Raw genomic sequence first — 19,055 nt, 5'->3', positions numbered from 1 at the left:
GGCTGAGATTGGGGGTGAGTGGGGCGGGGGAATTGAGGAGATGACGGCTGCAGTGGTGTCAGCCCAGGACCAGCAACTCTATAAGAGAAGGAGGTACGATTTGCAGGTTGCAGCAATTGGCAGCAGTAATGCATGCGGGTGAGGCTGTGCCTATACCATGCCTCTATTTTTTGTACTCTGAGGGAGGGATACCTTGGGTTCCTAATGCTTGTTAGACCAGCCAAGCAGGTCTGCTTAGATACTAGGCATTCAGACACGTGGATGGCTGCCTAGGAGACACCACATGCCCATTTCTGCCCGTCATCTGAACCTTCCACTCCTACTCCACCCCCCTCAAGAAATGGGAAAAACTTGCAGCATGGGTTAAGATGCCATAGCTCTGATGACTAAGGTACTTGTGGTGGTAGCTATCTGAAGAAGGGCTGACATCCTGCTCCTAATGCCCCTGGATGAGGTTGGTGAGCTAATTGGCTCCTGTTCAGTGCTGTGAAGACTGAAATCAGCATGCACTCACATCCTTCATACCAGCTTGTTTTGCATTCATTGTCAAATTATTTCACATACCAATTGTATGGGATAAGTTATAATAGGATCTCCCATTTTACAGCTGAGGAAGCTGAGAAAGCCAAGGCTCAGAGAGGTCACACATCTAGCAAGTGGCAGAGCCAGAATTTGAATAACATGACAGTAACTAGCATCTCAGTGTCTACTGGGCACCAGGTACTATTCTAGGTGCTTTACATGTATCAAGTCACTGAGTTCTCAAGCAATATTATTATCATGATTATACTATTATATAATTGGGGAAACTGAGATAAAGAGAAGTTGAATGGCTTGCCTGAGGCCGCAAGTGAAAGGCAGGTGTGCGATTTGAATCCATGCTATCAAGCTCCGGAGGCCAAGCTCCTGACTGTGCTACACTGCCTCTCCATAAGCTGATTGCAAAGCCCAGGCCCTCTCTAGTGTGGCCGGATGCCCTCTAGCAGTATCACTTCCACTGGGGCAGCAAGTTGCCATCACAATCTCCATTTGCAGCAAGCCGTGAGGATAACTGCCTCTTTGGTTCAAAGGGTGCAAGCAATGTACCAGGAACCTATGTGGCTTAGGAAAAAAAAGTAGAGTGATACTGTGGACCTGGGAAGGTGGTTGGGAGTTGGTATAGGACTTTGGTTTGGCCACTGCTATTTACTGAGCACGTCCACAGGGCTAGACAGGGCATGGACAGGAAATCCTGGCCCCCACTGTGGTTGAACAAGTAATGATGTCTTTGCAGGCAGGAACATCTCACAAGGGCATCGAGGCAGAGTCTAAAGTACAAGTGGTTAGAGCTGTTCTGACATGCCAGATATAGGCAGGGACTGCTCTGGTCCTTTAAAAGCTGAAGCCAAGAAATAAACCTCAACTTTTCCATTGCTGCTAACATCCAGAGCCTCTTATGTGCCAAGCAACGTGCTAGGAGTTCTCTCTGCATATCTTATTTATCATCACTACTGGTCGCCCAGATAGGAAACTGAGGTGAGGTTCAAGGAGGTAATATGAATAACCTCAAATAACACCACTATTAAGTGTCTTAGCCAGTGTGACTGCGCCAAGGATCTATGTTTATTCTGCTTCACCAGGCGTCTTACTTCCAGTAGGGAGACCTACTGGGGCAAAGGTAATAAAACTTTGAATGGGACTAATAATCGTAGCATTGGAGAAAGAGGGAATTTGGAAGATCAGTGAAATTTAGGAAAAACTCTGCATTCCCATTGAACTAAACTCTGAGTCTCTAGGTACGGAGTATTTGATACAAAGAGAGAATCTGAAAGGCTAATTTGCATTCAGTTTGGAGCTAAAATAGGAAGGCAGGGACAGTTTTACAAATGGCACATATGGCTTAGCCTAGAAAAAAAAAAAAGAGTTGCTTGGACATGGCCCTTAAGGAAAAAATGCCCAGGGCAGAGAGTCTGCTCCTGTAATGTAGGGACTGTGGCAACCTGCACTCATATTCCCCAGAGATGGGCCCACCTCAGCCCCTGCCAGCAGATGTGGGCAGAGAAGGAGGAGCCACTGCAGTTGGAGGCGTGCTGGGCATACCTGCTGTCCCTCTGCCTCACCTGGGGAGAGGGTTGCTGCAGCCGGAGCTTCTGCCCTCAAAGCCCCTCTCAAGGATGAGGGCTTCCAAGAAGATGCTTTCTCTGTTGGAAGAGGCAGGAGGAATGAGCAGGTTCACCCAGCAGAACAAACAAAAAGACCTCCATCTCTCCGTGCAGGCAACAGCCAGGGCAAACAGCAAACATACTAAACTGGTTTTTAATGTGGTTTGGGAAGGGAGTGGAGAAAGAGGGAAACAGCATTTCTAGACCACGGTGTCCAGGTCCCTAAGTGCTCCCTTAGTCTCTGCATGCCTGCAGCAGTTTAGCAAGCCTCCCGACAGAAAGGCAGCCCTCCAGGTACACATTTCTCAGCCTGCATAGCAGAGTAGAAGGAACAAGCTGGGGGGCTGGGCCAGACACCGGCTCCTGACCTCTTCACATTTTTGAGGCCGTCTAGATACCTGGCTGCTCAAAGCTTTCTAACTTATCAGGACTTTTCTTTACAGGAATTTCCTGGGGACAAATGGAATCCAATAACAGGAAACAGGAAGACCAGCCAGTCAGGGAGGTAAGTGAGCGCTCAGGGAGTTGGGGTGGGTTGGTGCCTCTGGAGCTTCTATAGAAATTGCTAAGGTCTTTGGTTTGCTTAGTTTCCTTTGAGGAAACTGGCCTGGTGTCTCGACTAAGGGCTTGATGCCATAGATATAATTCACCCTGTCCCCCTGTCCCGCGCACTCCTAGATAGCTGGGTACAGACCAAACTGATTGCTAGGACATTTTGGAATACGCAAGTTTCCTCTATTAGACTGAGACCCTTGAGAGAGGACACCATACCTTGGTCATAGCTTTATTCTCTGTACCTAGCACAGTGCCCGACACAGAGAAGTTGCTCAGGAGGTATTTGTCATTTGCTTGCCAAATGAAGAAATGGAACCTCCTCCACCATTAATGGGTGAAATGACACAAAAGTAATAATGCTAGCTAACATTTCTTGAACACAGTGCTCTATTCTAGACCCCATTCAAATCATTTTACAAGTATGTATTTATCACTATGACCTTATGGGGTTGGTAATATTAGTCTCTCCATTTGACAGAGAGAAGAAATTGAGACACACAGAGACACATTCATTTGCCTAAAGTCCCACAGCTAATCAGTTGACTAGACCCAGGCGGTCTAGCTTCAGGGACACTATACTACGTTACAGTGTTTCTCTGAAATGGTTCTTTTACTGATTAGTCAGTGAAATAAGAGGACTTTATTGAAAACCTAGTGTAGGTCCTGCCTTTTTCTGGGCAAGGTGAGAAATACGAGCAAAAGAACAGCAGGAAGCACAGTGCCTGCCCGCAGCTTGAGCAGGGAAGACTAACCCACACAAAGCTAAATGGCAATAATAATAAATTACCACTTGCCAAACAACCTATGTGCTGCAAGCCAAATTACACATATTATCTTATGCTTTATCTTCCCAACAACTCTGTCAGGTAGGTATGATTATAACTGGGGCGGTGGGTCTCAGAACTTGAGTGCACAATTGAAACACAGATAAATAGTTGGACCCGACCCTGCATCCTGAGAGTGATTCAGTAAGTGGGGAGTGGAGCTCAAAACCTGCAATTCTAACAGGCTCAAACAGCATCTGGGTGATGCTGATGCAGCTGGTCCTGGGATCCAGTTTGAGAATTGCTAACTCAGATAAAGGATCACAGTCAGAGAGCCTAAGGAATCTACTCAAGGTCTCATAGCTAGTAAAGGGATAAGCTAGGAATTAAGCCCAGCTTTTACTTTCTCACACAAGTTGACAGAAGATGAAACCCTGTCAAATACAGGGCTTAAGAAGCACCTGGCACCTGGTAAGGGGGCAGCACATGGTAACTATTACTGTACACTATTTAAGTTCATGGGAGGATAAAAACAACTGAGGGTTGGTAGCTGTAAGAGGAAAGGCCCATAGAGGAGACTAAGCAGGGTGTGTTGGAGGAATAATCCCCACTGGTTAAGTTCTGGCCTTGGAGTCGGTTCTGCCTGGGTTCAAAGCCAGATTCTTCTACTCACTAGCCATGTGGCCTTGGCAAGTGCCTACCTGCCTGCCTCTCTCCCTCTCTCTCTTTCCCTTCCCCCCTTATTTATAAAATGGGATTAGAGTATCTATTTCAAATGTTTGTTGTTGTGAGGACTAAATGAATTAATATATGTAAAGCATTTAGAGCAAAACCTAACACCATAAACTCTCAGGAAATGTTATCTGTAATGAGGAGGAAGAAGAACAGCAGCAGCAGAGAAGAAAGGTGAGTAGTGAAGCACTGGACCAGCCTAGGCAGGCCTTGACCAGCCTAGGTAGACCAGCCTAGGTAAACCCAGATAGGATCACAAACATGAGAGCAATGAAAGGTTACCATCAGGTAAGTGATATGATAAATGTGGCCCTTTAGGCAACTTTGCAGTGTTTGCAGCCTAAGTGGGTTGAAGAGAGACCAATTAGGAGAAATGATCTGGCCATGACAGAATGTGGCCCTGGATTGGGGAGGCAGAGGTGCGATAGAAATGGAGCAGAAGGAATAGATAAATAGGTGTGATATTTGGGGGAGGGGAGTTTGTTTATTGTGAAAACAATATTACAGGAAATTAAAAACAGAAGAAAAAATAACCTTATTGTCACCATCTTAACACCTTGGTTGTTTTCATTTCCCTGTCAGCTTTATCTATAGGTATAGAGATTTTTCTAAGCATGATTATAATAACCATGTAGATGTAATTTTGTGTGCCCTGCTTCTTTTTCCTCTCTAAGCATTACTTGGTAAACAACTTTTCATGTTGCTATGCAGGCTTCCTCAAATCATAATTTTTAGTGGCCGTATAATATTTCACCAGCTTAATGTGCTCTAATTTGCTTAATCATTCCCAAATTGTTGGGTAAATAGGTTGTTTCCAATTTCTTGCTACTATAAAGTAATGCAGCAGAACTATTTTGAGTCGCTATAGCTTTTTTTCTTATTTTGAATTATCTCATTAAAAACAATTATGTGGAGTTGGGTTTACTAGTGCAAAGAATATGAACATTCTTATGGTTCTTCATAGATCTTACCAAACTGTTTTCCCCACGAGATGTTTTACATGCCATTAGCAATATATGAGAATACCAGTTTTCCAAAATTATGTCACCATTGAAAATTTTCTTTTTCTAATGCCATACAGTTTAATGGGACCTATTACAGTTTTAATTTGCTTACTTTGATCATTCTAGTTTGAATATTTTGTGTGTCTAATTAATATATTAATATCTGTATTGCTTCTCATGTGAATTATCTCTTCAGATTATTTGCTCACAAATATGTGACACCTTTTGAGGGCAAAGTAGAGAAAACTTGGTGACTAGAACTTGAGGAGAAAACAGGAAATATATCTTAGCCAAGCATGAGATAGTACACACATGTAGTCCTAACTGCTCAGGAGGCTGAGGTGGGAGGATCACTTGAGCCCAGGTGTTCGAGGTGGCAGTGAGCTGTGATCACATGACTGCATTCCATCCTGGGTGACAGAGCGAGACCCTGTCTCAAAACAAACAACAAACAAAAAAAGATAAAAAGATAAAAAACAACTCTGAGCCCCAGTGACTTGGAGAACGTTATTGCCATAGATGGGGCAGTTGAGAAGGGGAGCTGGAGCTGGTTTGGTGAAGATGCTGCTAAGTTTGAATTGGGATATGTTGTATTTGAAGTTAGTGGAAGATACAAGTTGAGTCTTTCAAGGCTTGTTAAACACCCAGCCAGGGGACAGGATGAGGAAGAAGAATCAACAAAGGAAACTGAAGGGTCAAGCAGCTGAAGTAGTAGAAGGAGAAATCTGCCAGTGTAGAAGATAAGCAGATGACTGTTAATGTCCTTAACAGTTTGGAATTACAAGTGACCTTCAAGAAAGCAAATTCAGTAAAGCGGTAGGCATAGGAAATAGATGGCATGGTGGTCTGTAAGGGCGAAGCACAGAGAAGAAATGCAAGCAGCTTTACACATCACAAATGTACCTGTTTTAAGTGTACAATTCAATGATTTTTAGTAAATTTACAGTGATGTACAATCATCACCACAATCCAGTTTTAGAACATTTCTATCACCCTAAAAAGACCCCTCATGCCCATTAGCCATTGCTCTCCATTCCCACTCTCAACCTTAAGCAACCTCTAATCTACTTTCTGTCTTTATAGATCTTCCTTTTCTGTGCACTCCATGTGACTCAAATCGCACAATATGTGGTCTTTTATGCCTGACTCCTTTCACTTAGTATAATGTTTAGCAGTTCATCCATGTATCAGTACTTCATTCCTTTTTATTTCCAAATAATATTCCATTGTATGGATGCATCGTATTTTGTTTACTAGTCCTTCCACTAATGGATTGTTGGGTTGTTTTCACTTTTTGGCTATTGTGAATATTACTGCTATGAACATTCATGTACAAGTTTCTGTGTAGATTTATGTTTTTAATTCTCTTGGGTACATATTTAAGAGTGAAATTGCTGGGCCAAACGGTAATTTTATTGTTTAACTTTTTGAGGAACTGCCCGTTTTCTAAAGCAACTGCACAGTTTTACATTCCCACCAGCAAAAGAGAGTTCCAGTTCCTTTTGGCTAATTTTACTACAATGATTAATTGTTACTGTGTGGTTTTTAAAATGTTTAAAAAGGGGCCCGGCGCGGTGGCTCACACTGTAATCTCAACACTTTGGGAGGCCGAAGCTGGCAGATCCCTTGAGGTCAGGAGTTCGAGACCAGCTTGGCCAACATGGTGAAATCCTGTCTCTACTAAAAATTAGCCGGGCATGGTGGCAGGCGCCTGTAATCCCAGCTCCTCAGGAGGCTGAGGCAGGAGAATCGCTTGAATCTGGGAGGCGGATGTTGCAGTGAGCCAAGATTGTGCTACTGCACTCCAGCCTGGGCGACAGAATGAGACTCTGTCTCAAAAGAAAAAAAAAATGTTTAAAAAGGAAGATGTTTAAAAATAATAAATTAGCTGGGAAAAGGAAAGAGAGAAATAGCATGATAGAGGGAGCAATTGGGTTTAATTTAGTAGTTCTCAAAATGTGGCCCCAGGCCCAGCAACCTCAGTATCACTCTGAGAACTTGTTAGAAATGCACATTCTCAGACCATACTCAGACCTACTGATTCAGAAAGTGAGGATGTGGCCCAGCAATCTCTGTTTTAACAAGCCCTCCAGGCAATTCTGACGCAAGCTAAGTTTCAGAACCACCAATTCAAATGAAACTTCAGTCAGGATCTAGAAAACTGAATTAAGTTTAAAACAGAAAGGAAAGCTCAATAGAAAAGGAAGTATTGACACTGAAGATGGAAGAGGCAGGTCCCAATTAAAGGTCTCAGGAAACATGAGAAGGACCAGGAAATGTCCAGGGCATAGATGACATCTGTGAGGAGAAATCCTGATAGAGTTTCCCCTCACACCTTCCCCCACCACCACACCTTCCCCCACCACCACACACACAAATTTTAACATTTACTATGTTATTTCTGTCACAACTGGAGTCATGAGTGTAGGTGGAAAAATCAAATGTATATTCTTAAGCCACTCTCTTTGCCTGGAAGCCTGCAATGAATTGATAATTTCAGGTAGTTATACTCTTAGTTGTCTTCCTCCACTGTTATTTGGTTTTCCATGAAGAGAATGTAAAAATTTTAATATCAGCAGGAGGGATAAAAATGGTGAGTAGATCTACTGGGAGAAAAAGCTACATTACTGTGATATATTTAAAAGCCAAAATAAGTTATTTTCTGGATTATCTCTCTTGGTTTTCTGTACCTATGATTGCCTGCTGTGACCCTTTCCGTTTTTTTCACTTTGCACAGAACTTTAGAATGTGTAGGGTGTTTTTATATACATGACCACAGTTAATCCTCACAACAACACTGAGGTTAAACCTTATTTTTCCCATTTTACTGATGAGGAAGCCAAGACTCAGAAAAGGTATTATACCATTAACAGCAGCAACAACAGGTATAATAGCTAACATTTATTGAGTGTTTATTCTGTGTCAGACACTGTTGTAAGCATTTCACATGAAGTATTTTATTATTTATAATAACCCCATGAGAGCATTACTTGTTTATTGACCCAGTTTTGCAGATGAGGAAATCGACTCACAAAGAGATTAAAGTCACTTGCCCAAGGTCAAACAGGCATCTGACTTCAGAGCCCATTACTACTGGGATTATACAGCAAGTAAGTGACCAAACTAGAGCTCTACTTAGGATTTTCCATTCTCAGCCTAGGGTTCTCTTCCTTCCCTTTGTTACACCACATCATGAGCAGAGTGTGAAATACCCAGTACAGAGGTCCTATTTACTGATTGAGTGAAAGAATATGGGTAATTCAGAGTTGAATCTGATTTCATTAGGAAGAGTACACTTTTCAGGAAGCCTTTACTACCTAAGAAGAATGCAGCCTTCAGAGGCTCGGAAGGATTTGTCACAGGTGTAACTAAGTGAATTTAAATACTTAGGTATTCATTTAATGCCAGGCACACAAAACTTATTCAAGGAAAATTATAAAACTCTAATGGGAGAAATAATATGAATAAATGCATAGTATACACTTTAATTTAGGAAGACTAAATATAGTAATGATTACAATTCTCCCTAAATTTAATGTGTAGACATAATGTACTCCAATTAGAGTCACCATGGGATACTTTATAGAACTTGTCAAATTTATACTAAAATTTATCTGGAAGAATAAGTAAGTGGGCAGAAATACCAAAGAGTACATTTATTTTAAAAGTTAATGATGGTAGACTTACCCTATCAGATTTTAAAGCCTATCATAAAGCAACAATTATCAAAACCATATGATAGTGGGTTAAAAAAAGTCAAACAGTGAAATTAAAAAAGAGCTTCTAGAAACAGACTCAAGCTATTTTAAGAATATAGAACACATTGGAAGCAACCCTGAACTGGGGAAAGCAATTACTATTTCTTTAAAAAATGTTGGGAATTTTAGATATCAATATGGAGAATAATTAACTTAGATTCATATCACATACTGTACAGAAAGTGGACCAGTAGAATCGCATATTTATTCCAGCTGTGGATGGAAGATAAATTTATGTCTGTTAAATGGAGGATATCATCAGAGACAAGATCGATGGATTCAAATATATAAAAGTTTGTGTGGGGGAAGCCTTTGTACAACAAAATGTAATAAAAAGCTAAGCAACAGAATGAGGAAAATGTCTGGGATCAGCATCACTGACAACAGTTGCCTGTCCAAAAAATATATATAAAAAATGGGTAGAAAGTCAGCTTTCAGATTTAGCTTCATAAGTGGGCAAGGAAAATGAACAGGCAATTTACACATGAGGCAATAAAGGGAGTAAAATCATTGCATGGAAAAGTACCACCTCTCTAGCAATTAAAGAAGTACAAATAGAAGCAACTTCAAGGCATCATAATCTGCTTATTGAACTATCAACAATTTAAAAAGTCAATAAATAGCAATTGTGAAATGCTACCTTGGCAAGGCTGTGAGGAAACGTGCTTCTGGAAACAATATAAATTGGTTTAGTCTTCCTAGAGGGCAATCTAGAAAAATGTGACAAGAGTATGTGTTTCTGGGTTTAGTCTTCCTAGAGGACAATCTAGAAATATGTGTTCATATTATTTGGCCTAGAATACCCCCAAGGAAATAACCTAAAAGGGAAAAAAATTATTTAAAGATCTTCATAGTAGTGCTTACTATAATCATGGAAAGAGTTTACCAATCTAATATATCATCATCTTGGAACAAAATAGAATAGCCACTAACAGTGACAGGTATACAAATGTTGGGTCTTTCCCAGAAATGAGTGGTTGTAATATTAACAAAAAAATAATAGATATGAAACCACATGTTGAATCTAATCTGATAGTAGCCATACACAAAGAAAATTCAGAAAGGAATATGGCAAAATGTAAATAGTTGGATATGAATGTACATGGTGTTCTTTAGGTACATGTCAAGTTGTTGGAATTTATAATTAAAAAGAAAATCTGAAGAAGAGGTGGCCCATGTTGGTTTGATACAGACCTGAGAAGTTAAAGATCAAGGGCTTTGTAAAAAATCCCTGTACCAATGACAGACAATGTTACTTACCAGACATGCTTACTCTCACTGCTAGCTAGAATTGGGTTTGCTAGAATTCTGCATCCACAAGCACTTTTGCTTACTTAAATCCACAAGAACTTTGACATCACCAGACCTCTACGAATCTCCAAATTTGTCACCACCACTACAACATAGTACCCCCTCGCACACACTCCCACCAATAAAAATTTTATTATCTGCCTCAGAACCATCCCTCTCTTAAGGCTTTTCCATTTCCCTTCATTTCTATCACTAGCACTAGTTTGCATTTCAGTGCTATTATTCACAAACAAGCACATTTTCTCTCTACCACAGTGACTGCATATGTATGTATTACTTGACAACAAATATAAATTGGGGTCATTGGAAAGAAGGAGCTAAGCTTCACCCAGGACAGCCCCAATAAAACAAGGACTTCTCTGATTTCTTCACAGGACACTTTGCATCAGCCTCCTGAGGACTAGAGAAGGTTCAGGGCAAGCACTGCCACTTGCATTTGTTGTTGCCAAGCTAATTGTTCATTACTTGAATTTCTGTGGACCCAGGGGGCAAGCAGGGGTGGCAGCAACAAGCTCTCTGGGTCCTTCTCCCCTCCCTGTGTGTCCTCCTTGCATCTCACTTCCTGGATCTTGCAAATATTTCCTTCGGCAATAACCTGGGAGTGTCTGTTTCTCTTGGAGCAGTCTTACTTGGCTGCTGCGGGAAGGGAAAGGCGAGAGGGGTTGGGCCTGTGTGCTGTTGCTACTGAGATTCTGGAATGCCAAGCTATTGTGGTGAGCTTAAAAATAAAGTTTCCAAACAAGAAACTTCAAAAGGGCCGAGGAAGAGGTAGGAGGAGATTTTTCAGTCTCTGCAAATATTGGTTTTCATTTTCAATTCCTATTAGGCCAAAAAAAAATATCTTAACAAAAAGGGAAAATCTGTTTTTCAGAAGAAAAGGCAACCCATGGAAGAGGAAAAGAGATGAACAACCCTGGTCTTGGCAGGCAATTTGCTTTTGTTTTTGAGATGTAGTCTCCTTGCTGATGTCAACAAAGCCCTTTCTCATAGTTTGCTTTCATGCTTCCTCCCCTTTCCTCAGTGAGGCGCTAAAGCCTTCATGGACGCCTGAGGATGAATGTAGCACAAGTACCTTTTGCTCTACCCCAGGAGTCCTTGCTTCCCTGAGATTATCTCTCAGAGACAGACGAGGCAGGTCTGGACACTGTGCTTTTTACTAGCTGGGAAAATGATTTATCCTTTTTAAGCCTCAGGAGTCTCATCTGCAAACTGACAATAATGGTTGTTGTGAAGATTAATGGAAATACACACATGAAAGTGCCTAACACGGGGCCCGACATTTGGCAACCAGAGTAGTCGATTGGGTGTGGTGGCTCACGCCTGTAATCCCAGCACTTTGGGAGGCCAAGGTGGTTAGATCACTTGAGGTCAGGAGTTCGAGACCAACCTGGCCAACATGGCAAAAACCAGTTTCTACTAAAAATACAAAAGTTAGCTAGGCATGGTGGCACATGGGGAGGCTGAGGCATGAGAATCACTTGAACCTGGGAGGCAGAGGTTGCAGTCAGCCAAGATTGCGCCACTGCACTCTAGACTGGGCAAGACACTGTCTAAAAAAAAAAAAAAAAAAAAAAAAGAAAGAAAGAAGGAAAACAAGAGTAGTTCCTTTTCCTTAATGAAGCTCCTTGCCCTCCACCCCAAGGAAAGAATCCTTACTTGGTCTCAAAGCAGAGTTGCAAATTTCTGTACATTTAGGAGGCCTGATTCCCTTGAAAATAGGACTTCTAGAGGCCAACCAATATCCTTGGCTTGAGGCTGACACCCTTCAATGGAAGCCTCCCTTTCACCATCACCATTTTGCTTCAATTGTTAAAGCCAGGAAGACAGGAGCAATATCGGTTTTGCTCCCCTTTGATCTGGTCATCTTGCACAGTGTAATATTCAGCAAGGATTTGTTGAAGGAATGACTAGTACACACGCTGGCCCAGATGATCCCATTAAGGGTAACCCTTCCCCTTCTGGAGTTGGTCTCCTTCTGCCTGGTTGATATAAGTGACTCTGCAAGTCTCAGGCTACCCCAACACAGGGCAGGTGAGTGGGAGGGCAGTGCTTTTAAAATGAGGGCTGACGCAGAGAATAGCAATTCCCAAGTTGCCTTGTGCCCAGTACCTCCAGATAGGGTCACAGTTCCATGACTTGGGGCACCAGATGTCCCTAGAAGGGCATGTTCTTTTCTTCCAACTGTTTCTGGGGTTTATTACCGGGGTGGGGCGGGGGGGGGATTTTTTTAAGGCTAACACACGTAGTTAGTACTTAAACAAGACACCTTTGAATATCCAGTCCTTTTGATTGTCACACTGCTCTTAACCCTGAACTTGCCTTTTATTATATCTCCCTTTTTAGTAGATAAGAAAAGTGAGTGAATGAGTCCAGGCTTAAACTCCTTAGTAAACTAGGGCCTCCTGGCTAGTCAGCTATGTGGTTGGGCTGGGACTTGAGGTCTCCTGGTTTCTTGGCTATTGAGCAGGGTTGAACATTAATCAGGGAGTGCAGTCCAATTCTCTTGATGGGAGCAAGGAGCAAGGCTGAAGCATACAATTGTGAAGGCAATTTTCCATGTTCCTAGCATCCTTTCTAGGTCCTTTTTACGTAGTTCATCCTTATGACTGCTTATTTGTAAGATAGGTATTTTGTTGAAAGTGAGGTAAGTGAAATACCTTGCTCAAGGTCACACAGCTTTTGAGTTATAGAGCCAGATTTTTAAATTTTATTGGAGTTCAGACCCAAGTCTTTCTAACACTGTGTTCTTTCTGCTTTGCTCTGTTGCCTGTCCTGTGCCCTGGCTAGGGAAGAAGAAAATGTGGTAAATTTGATTGTTATCCTGGAGCAGGGTTGTTTTCATCACAGCTGCAATACATTGGCCCAATTGTTGCCTTTGAGGATATTGCTGCATTTCATAAAATCTAGATTGGAGATGAAGGTCGGGAGAGAGGCAGGGACAGGAGATAGAAATGGGCAACCAAGTGTGTGTAGTGAGGGGTGGGGGACAGAATGTATAGTTTGGAAACCAACCTAATTGGAACAAATAACTGCCCCCAAACCATAGCACTCCCAACCCTTTTACTCTGAACCTTTGTTTCCATGATATGGTCCCTGAACCACCTGTGTTAGAATCCTTTAGGTGAATTGCTTAAAATGCTGATTCCTGGATCCCACCACAGAGGTATGAAATCCCAATTTCTAGTGTTGGGGCCTATGAATTTTCATTTTAAACAACTTCCTGGGTAATTCTAATGAGGAGCCACTTTGATTATGAGCTGTTTTCCCAGACTAGTGGTTTCCAATGAAAGTTGGATCATGTACCCTTCTCAGAAAGAATTTTTTAAGCATGTACCCTCAACATATGTTGGCAATATATTTATTAATTTCTTATATGTGCTAATGTCCCCATATTTGTGCTTTGAAATGCAAGAAATAGAAAAAAATAAATATAAATGAAGTTCTGTGAAGACAACTACCCTAGACTAAAAAATAAATGACCAGTCAAAAAAAAAGGGTAGGTGGTTGAAATCCAGTTTCAGGGAGAAAGAAAAAAGAATGGTAAAAGCCCAGTAGAGTGGAAAGTTGACCTTATTTTTCTACAAACCCAGAACTCCTCCAGAATGAAGAAAAAGAGAACTGACCATAAAGGTTTCAAGGTAAATATCAATAACACGTTAATCGTTATCTTTGGATACCAAAAGCTGAAAAAATGATTGGACAAGGCTGAAGGGCGTTGTCCAGGCACCCAGTTGAAGTAGGAAGCAGCATTTTATGAAAGCACCTACATGAGACAAGCACCTCATCTTTTGAGATGTGTAGCTAAGGACAGCACTGACAAGGCACCAGCTTTGATCAAAGCAGCAAAGCTCCATGCAGCTCATGAAGTCTGGTGCTCTTTGAGCACTGTAGGGTAAATCAGCCCAGTAATAGAATTAGGAAGCTTGATAAGGTTGAGCAAAACAAATAATTTCCATTAGCTTGCGCTACCCCAAAGAAATACGCAATTTAGGTAAAAACAACAGACTTGCTATGCAAACACAGCCTCGAGATAAATCCCAGCCCGCTCCTCCTCCCCCCACCACACACAAACCCCAATCAGATTCTGGAGCAATTGGACAGCTGCTGACTGCTTTACCTGCTACTCATTGTTCCCATTGCCTGGCAACCTGGGCTGCGAGGTTACAGTAAAAGAGATCTAACTTTTCTTCTTTTCCATAGTCACACAAACCTGCATTTATTTCACACTGAAGAAATAACGTACTGAGCACCCACTGTGTGTCGGGCACTGTGCTGGATACTGGTGATATAGTGGTGAACTTGACATGGGCCTTCACCCTCAATATGGTTATGTGGAAGGGGCAGACAACTAAGCAGTAGTGTGCTAGGAAAATTAATGGGTGCTGTTAGAGGACAGTCTGGGCACCTATCCCATGCTTTGGGGGAATCAGGGAAGGCTTCCTCAAGGAAATGATATCTCAGTGGAAATCTGAAAGTAAGTCAGATAAAGAGGGGGAAAGAGAAGATAAAGAGCAAAAAGAGCATGTAAAGGCAAAAAGAAGTGTGGGAGGTGTAGGAAAGGCAGAATTTTAAGGAACCTAACAAATCCTAGTAAGGGTCTGTATTTTATGAATAATGTAGGCTTCAAGCAGAAAAATGTATAACAAAATCAGATTTATGCTTTTTCTGTTTACTAATTTTTAATTGAAAAAAGTAATAAATGCATTTAGTGTATACACACACACACACACACACACACACACAATAAGAGAATCTCACCCCAAACCATCAGTACAACTCTTCACAAGAGACATTACTGGCAATTTGTTGTGTATCCTTCCAGAAAAATAATGTGTGCATGTATGTACATTCTTTTTTACAAAAATGGGAACATATTGCATATCTTTTCTATTCTACATCCTGCTTTTTTATTTTAGTGATTATTCTATGTTACACATAGATCTATTGCATCACCTTTAACAGCTACATAGTGTTCCATATATAGATATTCCCTGTTTTATTTAGTCCCTATTGAAGGACATTTAGATGGTTTCCAGTCTTTGGTAATTACATACAAATCTACAGTGAATATCCTTATGGATATCTCTTTGTGTTCATATTGGAATGTGTCTGTAGGATAAATCCCTAGAAGCCGAACTACTGAGTCAAAGGATATGCACATTTTACCTTCTTTGCCTTCCAAATTGCCCTCCCTAGGAGCTATGCTAATTTCAACTCCCACCAACAGTGTATAAGATCACCTGTTTCCTCATACCCTCATTAATTCTTTAACTTTTTTTATTTAAAAAGTTTCATTATTGTTTGGATTTGCATTTTTTAAATCTTAAGTGAGGTTGAACACCTTTTGGTAAATTGATAAGTCATTTGTGTTTTTCTGTGAACTATACCTTTTTCTCCCTATAGAGTTGTTGGTCCCTTTTATTGATTGGTAAGCATACTTCACATATTAAGGATATTTACTCTTAGTTGTATATGTTACAAATATTTTTCCCAGTATATCTTCACCTTTAGACTTTATGGTGTTTTTTCTGGACATAATTTTTTAAGTTTTAGGAAGTCAAATTTATAAACTTTCCCTTATTACTTTTATGTTTTGTGTCTTACTTAAAAAGAACTTATCTTGCCAAGATTATTTTATATTTTTTTAAATGTTTTCTTCTAGTACCTTTATGGTATTTTTTTTGACAACTGAGTCTTGATAGATCTAAACTTTATTTCGTTGTAAAAAGTGATATGATGATTCAGCTTTATTTTTGTTTCAATGGCTATCCAGTTGTTCTAAAACTATGTATTGAATAATTCATCCTTCCCCCACTATTTGAAATGCTTCATCACAAACTAACTTCCCCTATGCATTTGAGTTGACTTCAGTGTTCTAGTGTTCTCTGTTTTATTCCATGGATCTACCTTTGTATTTGTGAGACTGCCTTATTTACTGCTAACTTTAGAAATTATTTCAATAATTGGTAGGGCTGGTCTTCCCTCTTTCATCTCTCTACTTTTTCCATACTGTTCATAATAATTCTTACGATTTTAATTTTCCCATATGAAATTTACAATAATGTTCCAAAATGCAATCTGTTGACAATTTTATTGAGTTTCTATTAAGTTTATAGATTCACTTAGAGTTGACATCTTAACAATGTTGAGTCATCATTGCTAGGAAATTGTGAGTCCTTTCATTTATGTGCATCTAGTTTTATGTTTCTCAATAGAGTTTTAAAGTTTTTGCATATAGATCCTGCATATATCTTGTTAGGTTTATTTCTAGGCATCTTATCTTTATAATTGCTGCAGTAAATGTGATCTTTCCCTCCATTATATATTCTTTTTTTTTTTTTTTTTTTTTTGAGACGGAGTCTCGCTCTTTCGCCCAGGCTGGAGTGCAGTGGCGCAGTCTCGGCTCACTGCAAGCTCCGCCTCCTGGGTTCATGACATTCTCCTGCCTCAGCCTCCAGAGTAGCTGGGACTACAGGCGCCCGCCACCGTGCCCGGCTAATTTTTTGTATTTTTAGTAGAGACGGGGTTTCACCGTGGTCTCGATCTCCTGACCTCATGATCCACCCGCCTCGGCCTCCCAAAGTGCTGGGATTACAGGCGTGAGCCACCGCGCCCGGCCCTATATATTCTAACTAATTGTTGCATCTATATAGAAAAGATGATTTCTCTATATGAATTTTATACCCTGACACCTTACTGAATTTTCCTGTTGTTGGTATTACTTTTAAATTGTTTATGATGAGGCTGCGCACAGTGGCACCTGCCTGTAATCTTAGCACTTTGTGAGGCCGAAGTGGGTGGATTGCTCAAAGCCAGGAGTTTGAGACCAGCCTGGGCAACATGGCAAAACCCTGTCTCTACTAAAAACACAAAAATTAGCCGGGTATGGTGGTGCATGCCTATAGTCCTAGCTACTTGGGAGGCTGAGACACGAGTATCGCTTGAACCTGGGAGGCAGAGGTTGCAGTGAGCGGAGATCATGCACTCCAGCCTAGGTGACGGAGCTGGACTCTGTCTCAAAAAAAAGTTTCTGATGAATTTTCCAGATAAATAATTGTATCATCTATACATAATGAGAAGATATCCCCTTCTTCCAATGTTTACATCTTTATTTTGTTAAATTGCGCTATTGCTTTCAGAACAATATTAAATATTAGTGGGGAAAGTGGGCACCTTTGCCTTGTTCTTGTTTTTAATGGGTATACCTCTAGTGTTTTGCCATTAAGCACAATATTGGCTTTTGACTTTAAAACAAAAGTCTGATGATAATGATGGTATTATGGAAATAGACATCTTTTTCTGTTAGGTTTTTTTTTAATCTGGAAGTGATGTTGAATTGTTATCAAATACATTTTAGCATTAGGGAAATTGTTATGTGCCTTTTATCCTTTGATTTATTAATGTTGTCAATTATATCAGTAGATTTTCTATTACTGAACCAGTCTTACATTTCTAGGATGAACCCCACTTGATCATGGTGTATAATATTTCTTAACATCCTCTTAGATTCTGTTTCTTAATATTTTATTTAAGATCTTTGCGTCTGTATTCTCAGATGAGATTGGTCTCTAGTTTGCTTTTTCTGTTCTGTTTGCTGGGTTTTAGTATCAACATAATGCAGGAATCTTTTCTTCTCTCTCTGTTCTCTAGATTTCCAGATTCTAGAAAATGTAAATAACATTGGTTTGATTTTTTTCCTTGAAGGTTGGTAGAATTAACACAAGACTATGTGATTGTGCTATTTTTGGTCAAATTTATACTTTTTTTTCCTATGGTAACTGGTGGGTTTATATATTCTCATTCTTCTACAATCAGTTTTGGTAATATTTGTTTTCGTAGAAAAATACTTTAAGTTTTCAAATTTGTTTTATGGGGTAGAGCAAAGTATTCTCTTATCCTTTTCATTTACTCTGTAACTGTGGTTATTTCTCAATTTCTAATTTTGTGCATTTGGGTGTTTTTTAATTAGATTAGCAAGTGGTTAATCTGTTTCATTGTTTTTTATTTTCTTTTCAGGAATTGGTTTTGGCTTTAATTATTTTATCACTTGTTCCCTAGTATATTAATTTCTGCCATTAGTTTTATTATCTTTCTTCTTTGTTTTAGGTTTATTTTTATGATTCTTCTTTTGTTGAATGCTTAATTCATTTATTTTAATTCATTCTTACATACTAATATAAGTATTTAAGGCTACAAGTTTTTCTTTTTCTTTTTCTTGAGACAGAGTCTCACCCTGTCAACCTGGCTGGAGCGCTGGAGTGCATTGGCGTGATCTCAGTTCACTGCAGCCTCCGCCTCCTAGGTTCAAGCAATTCCCCTGCCTCAGCCTCCCGAGTAGCTGGGATTACAAGCGCACACCACTACATCTGGCTAATTTTTCTATTCTTAGTGGAGACAGGGTTTTACCATGTTGGACAGCCTCATCTGGAACTCCTGGCCTCAAGTGATCCACCCGCCTCGGCCTCCCAAAGTGCTGGGATTACAGGAGTGAGCTGCCACGCCCAGCCTACAAGTTTTTCTTTAACTACTGCTTTAGTCAACCATATCCTCTAGCTTCTGATATTTCCATTGTTGTCATTTTCTAGGTATTCAACAATTCCAAATTAGATTTTCTCTTTGACTAAAGTGGAAGAATTTTTTTCCTGTTTATTTTCTACATGCTAAAGATTTTTATTTTCATTTTGTTATTAATTTCTAGTGTTACCGTATTGTCATTAGAAAATATGGTCTGGGGAGGCCAAGGCGGGCAGATCATGAGGTCAGGAGATCAAGACCATCCTGGCTAACACG

At 40.4% G+C, this 19,055-nt stretch overlaps 1 protein-coding gene across 2 annotated transcripts in view; it reads left to right on the top strand.

Annotated features, from left to right (window-relative positions):
- Nucleotides 1-19,055, top strand: part of SHROOM4 (shroom family member 4) — a 219,176-nt gene that overhangs the window by 183,014 nt on the left and 17,107 nt on the right. For both annotated transcript variants that reach the window (XM_032756961.2, XM_032756960.2), the window contains one exon: nt 2,585-2,646. In XM_032756961.2, coding sequence (XP_032612852.1) covers nt 2,585-2,646 — 62 coding nt within the window. The remainder of the gene's footprint in view (nt 1-2,584; nt 2,647-19,055) is intronic.

The sequence above is a fragment of the Hylobates moloch genome, unplaced genomic scaffold, assembly GCF_009828535.3.
Source record: "Hylobates moloch isolate HMO894 unplaced genomic scaffold, HMol_V3 SCAFFOLD_7, whole genome shotgun sequence".
In the NCBI taxonomy this organism is placed as follows: Eukaryota; Metazoa; Chordata; class Mammalia; order Primates; family Hylobatidae; genus Hylobates; species Hylobates moloch.
Note: the sequence above shows the minus strand (reverse complement) of the source record. Positions and strands in the feature narration are given on the sequence as shown.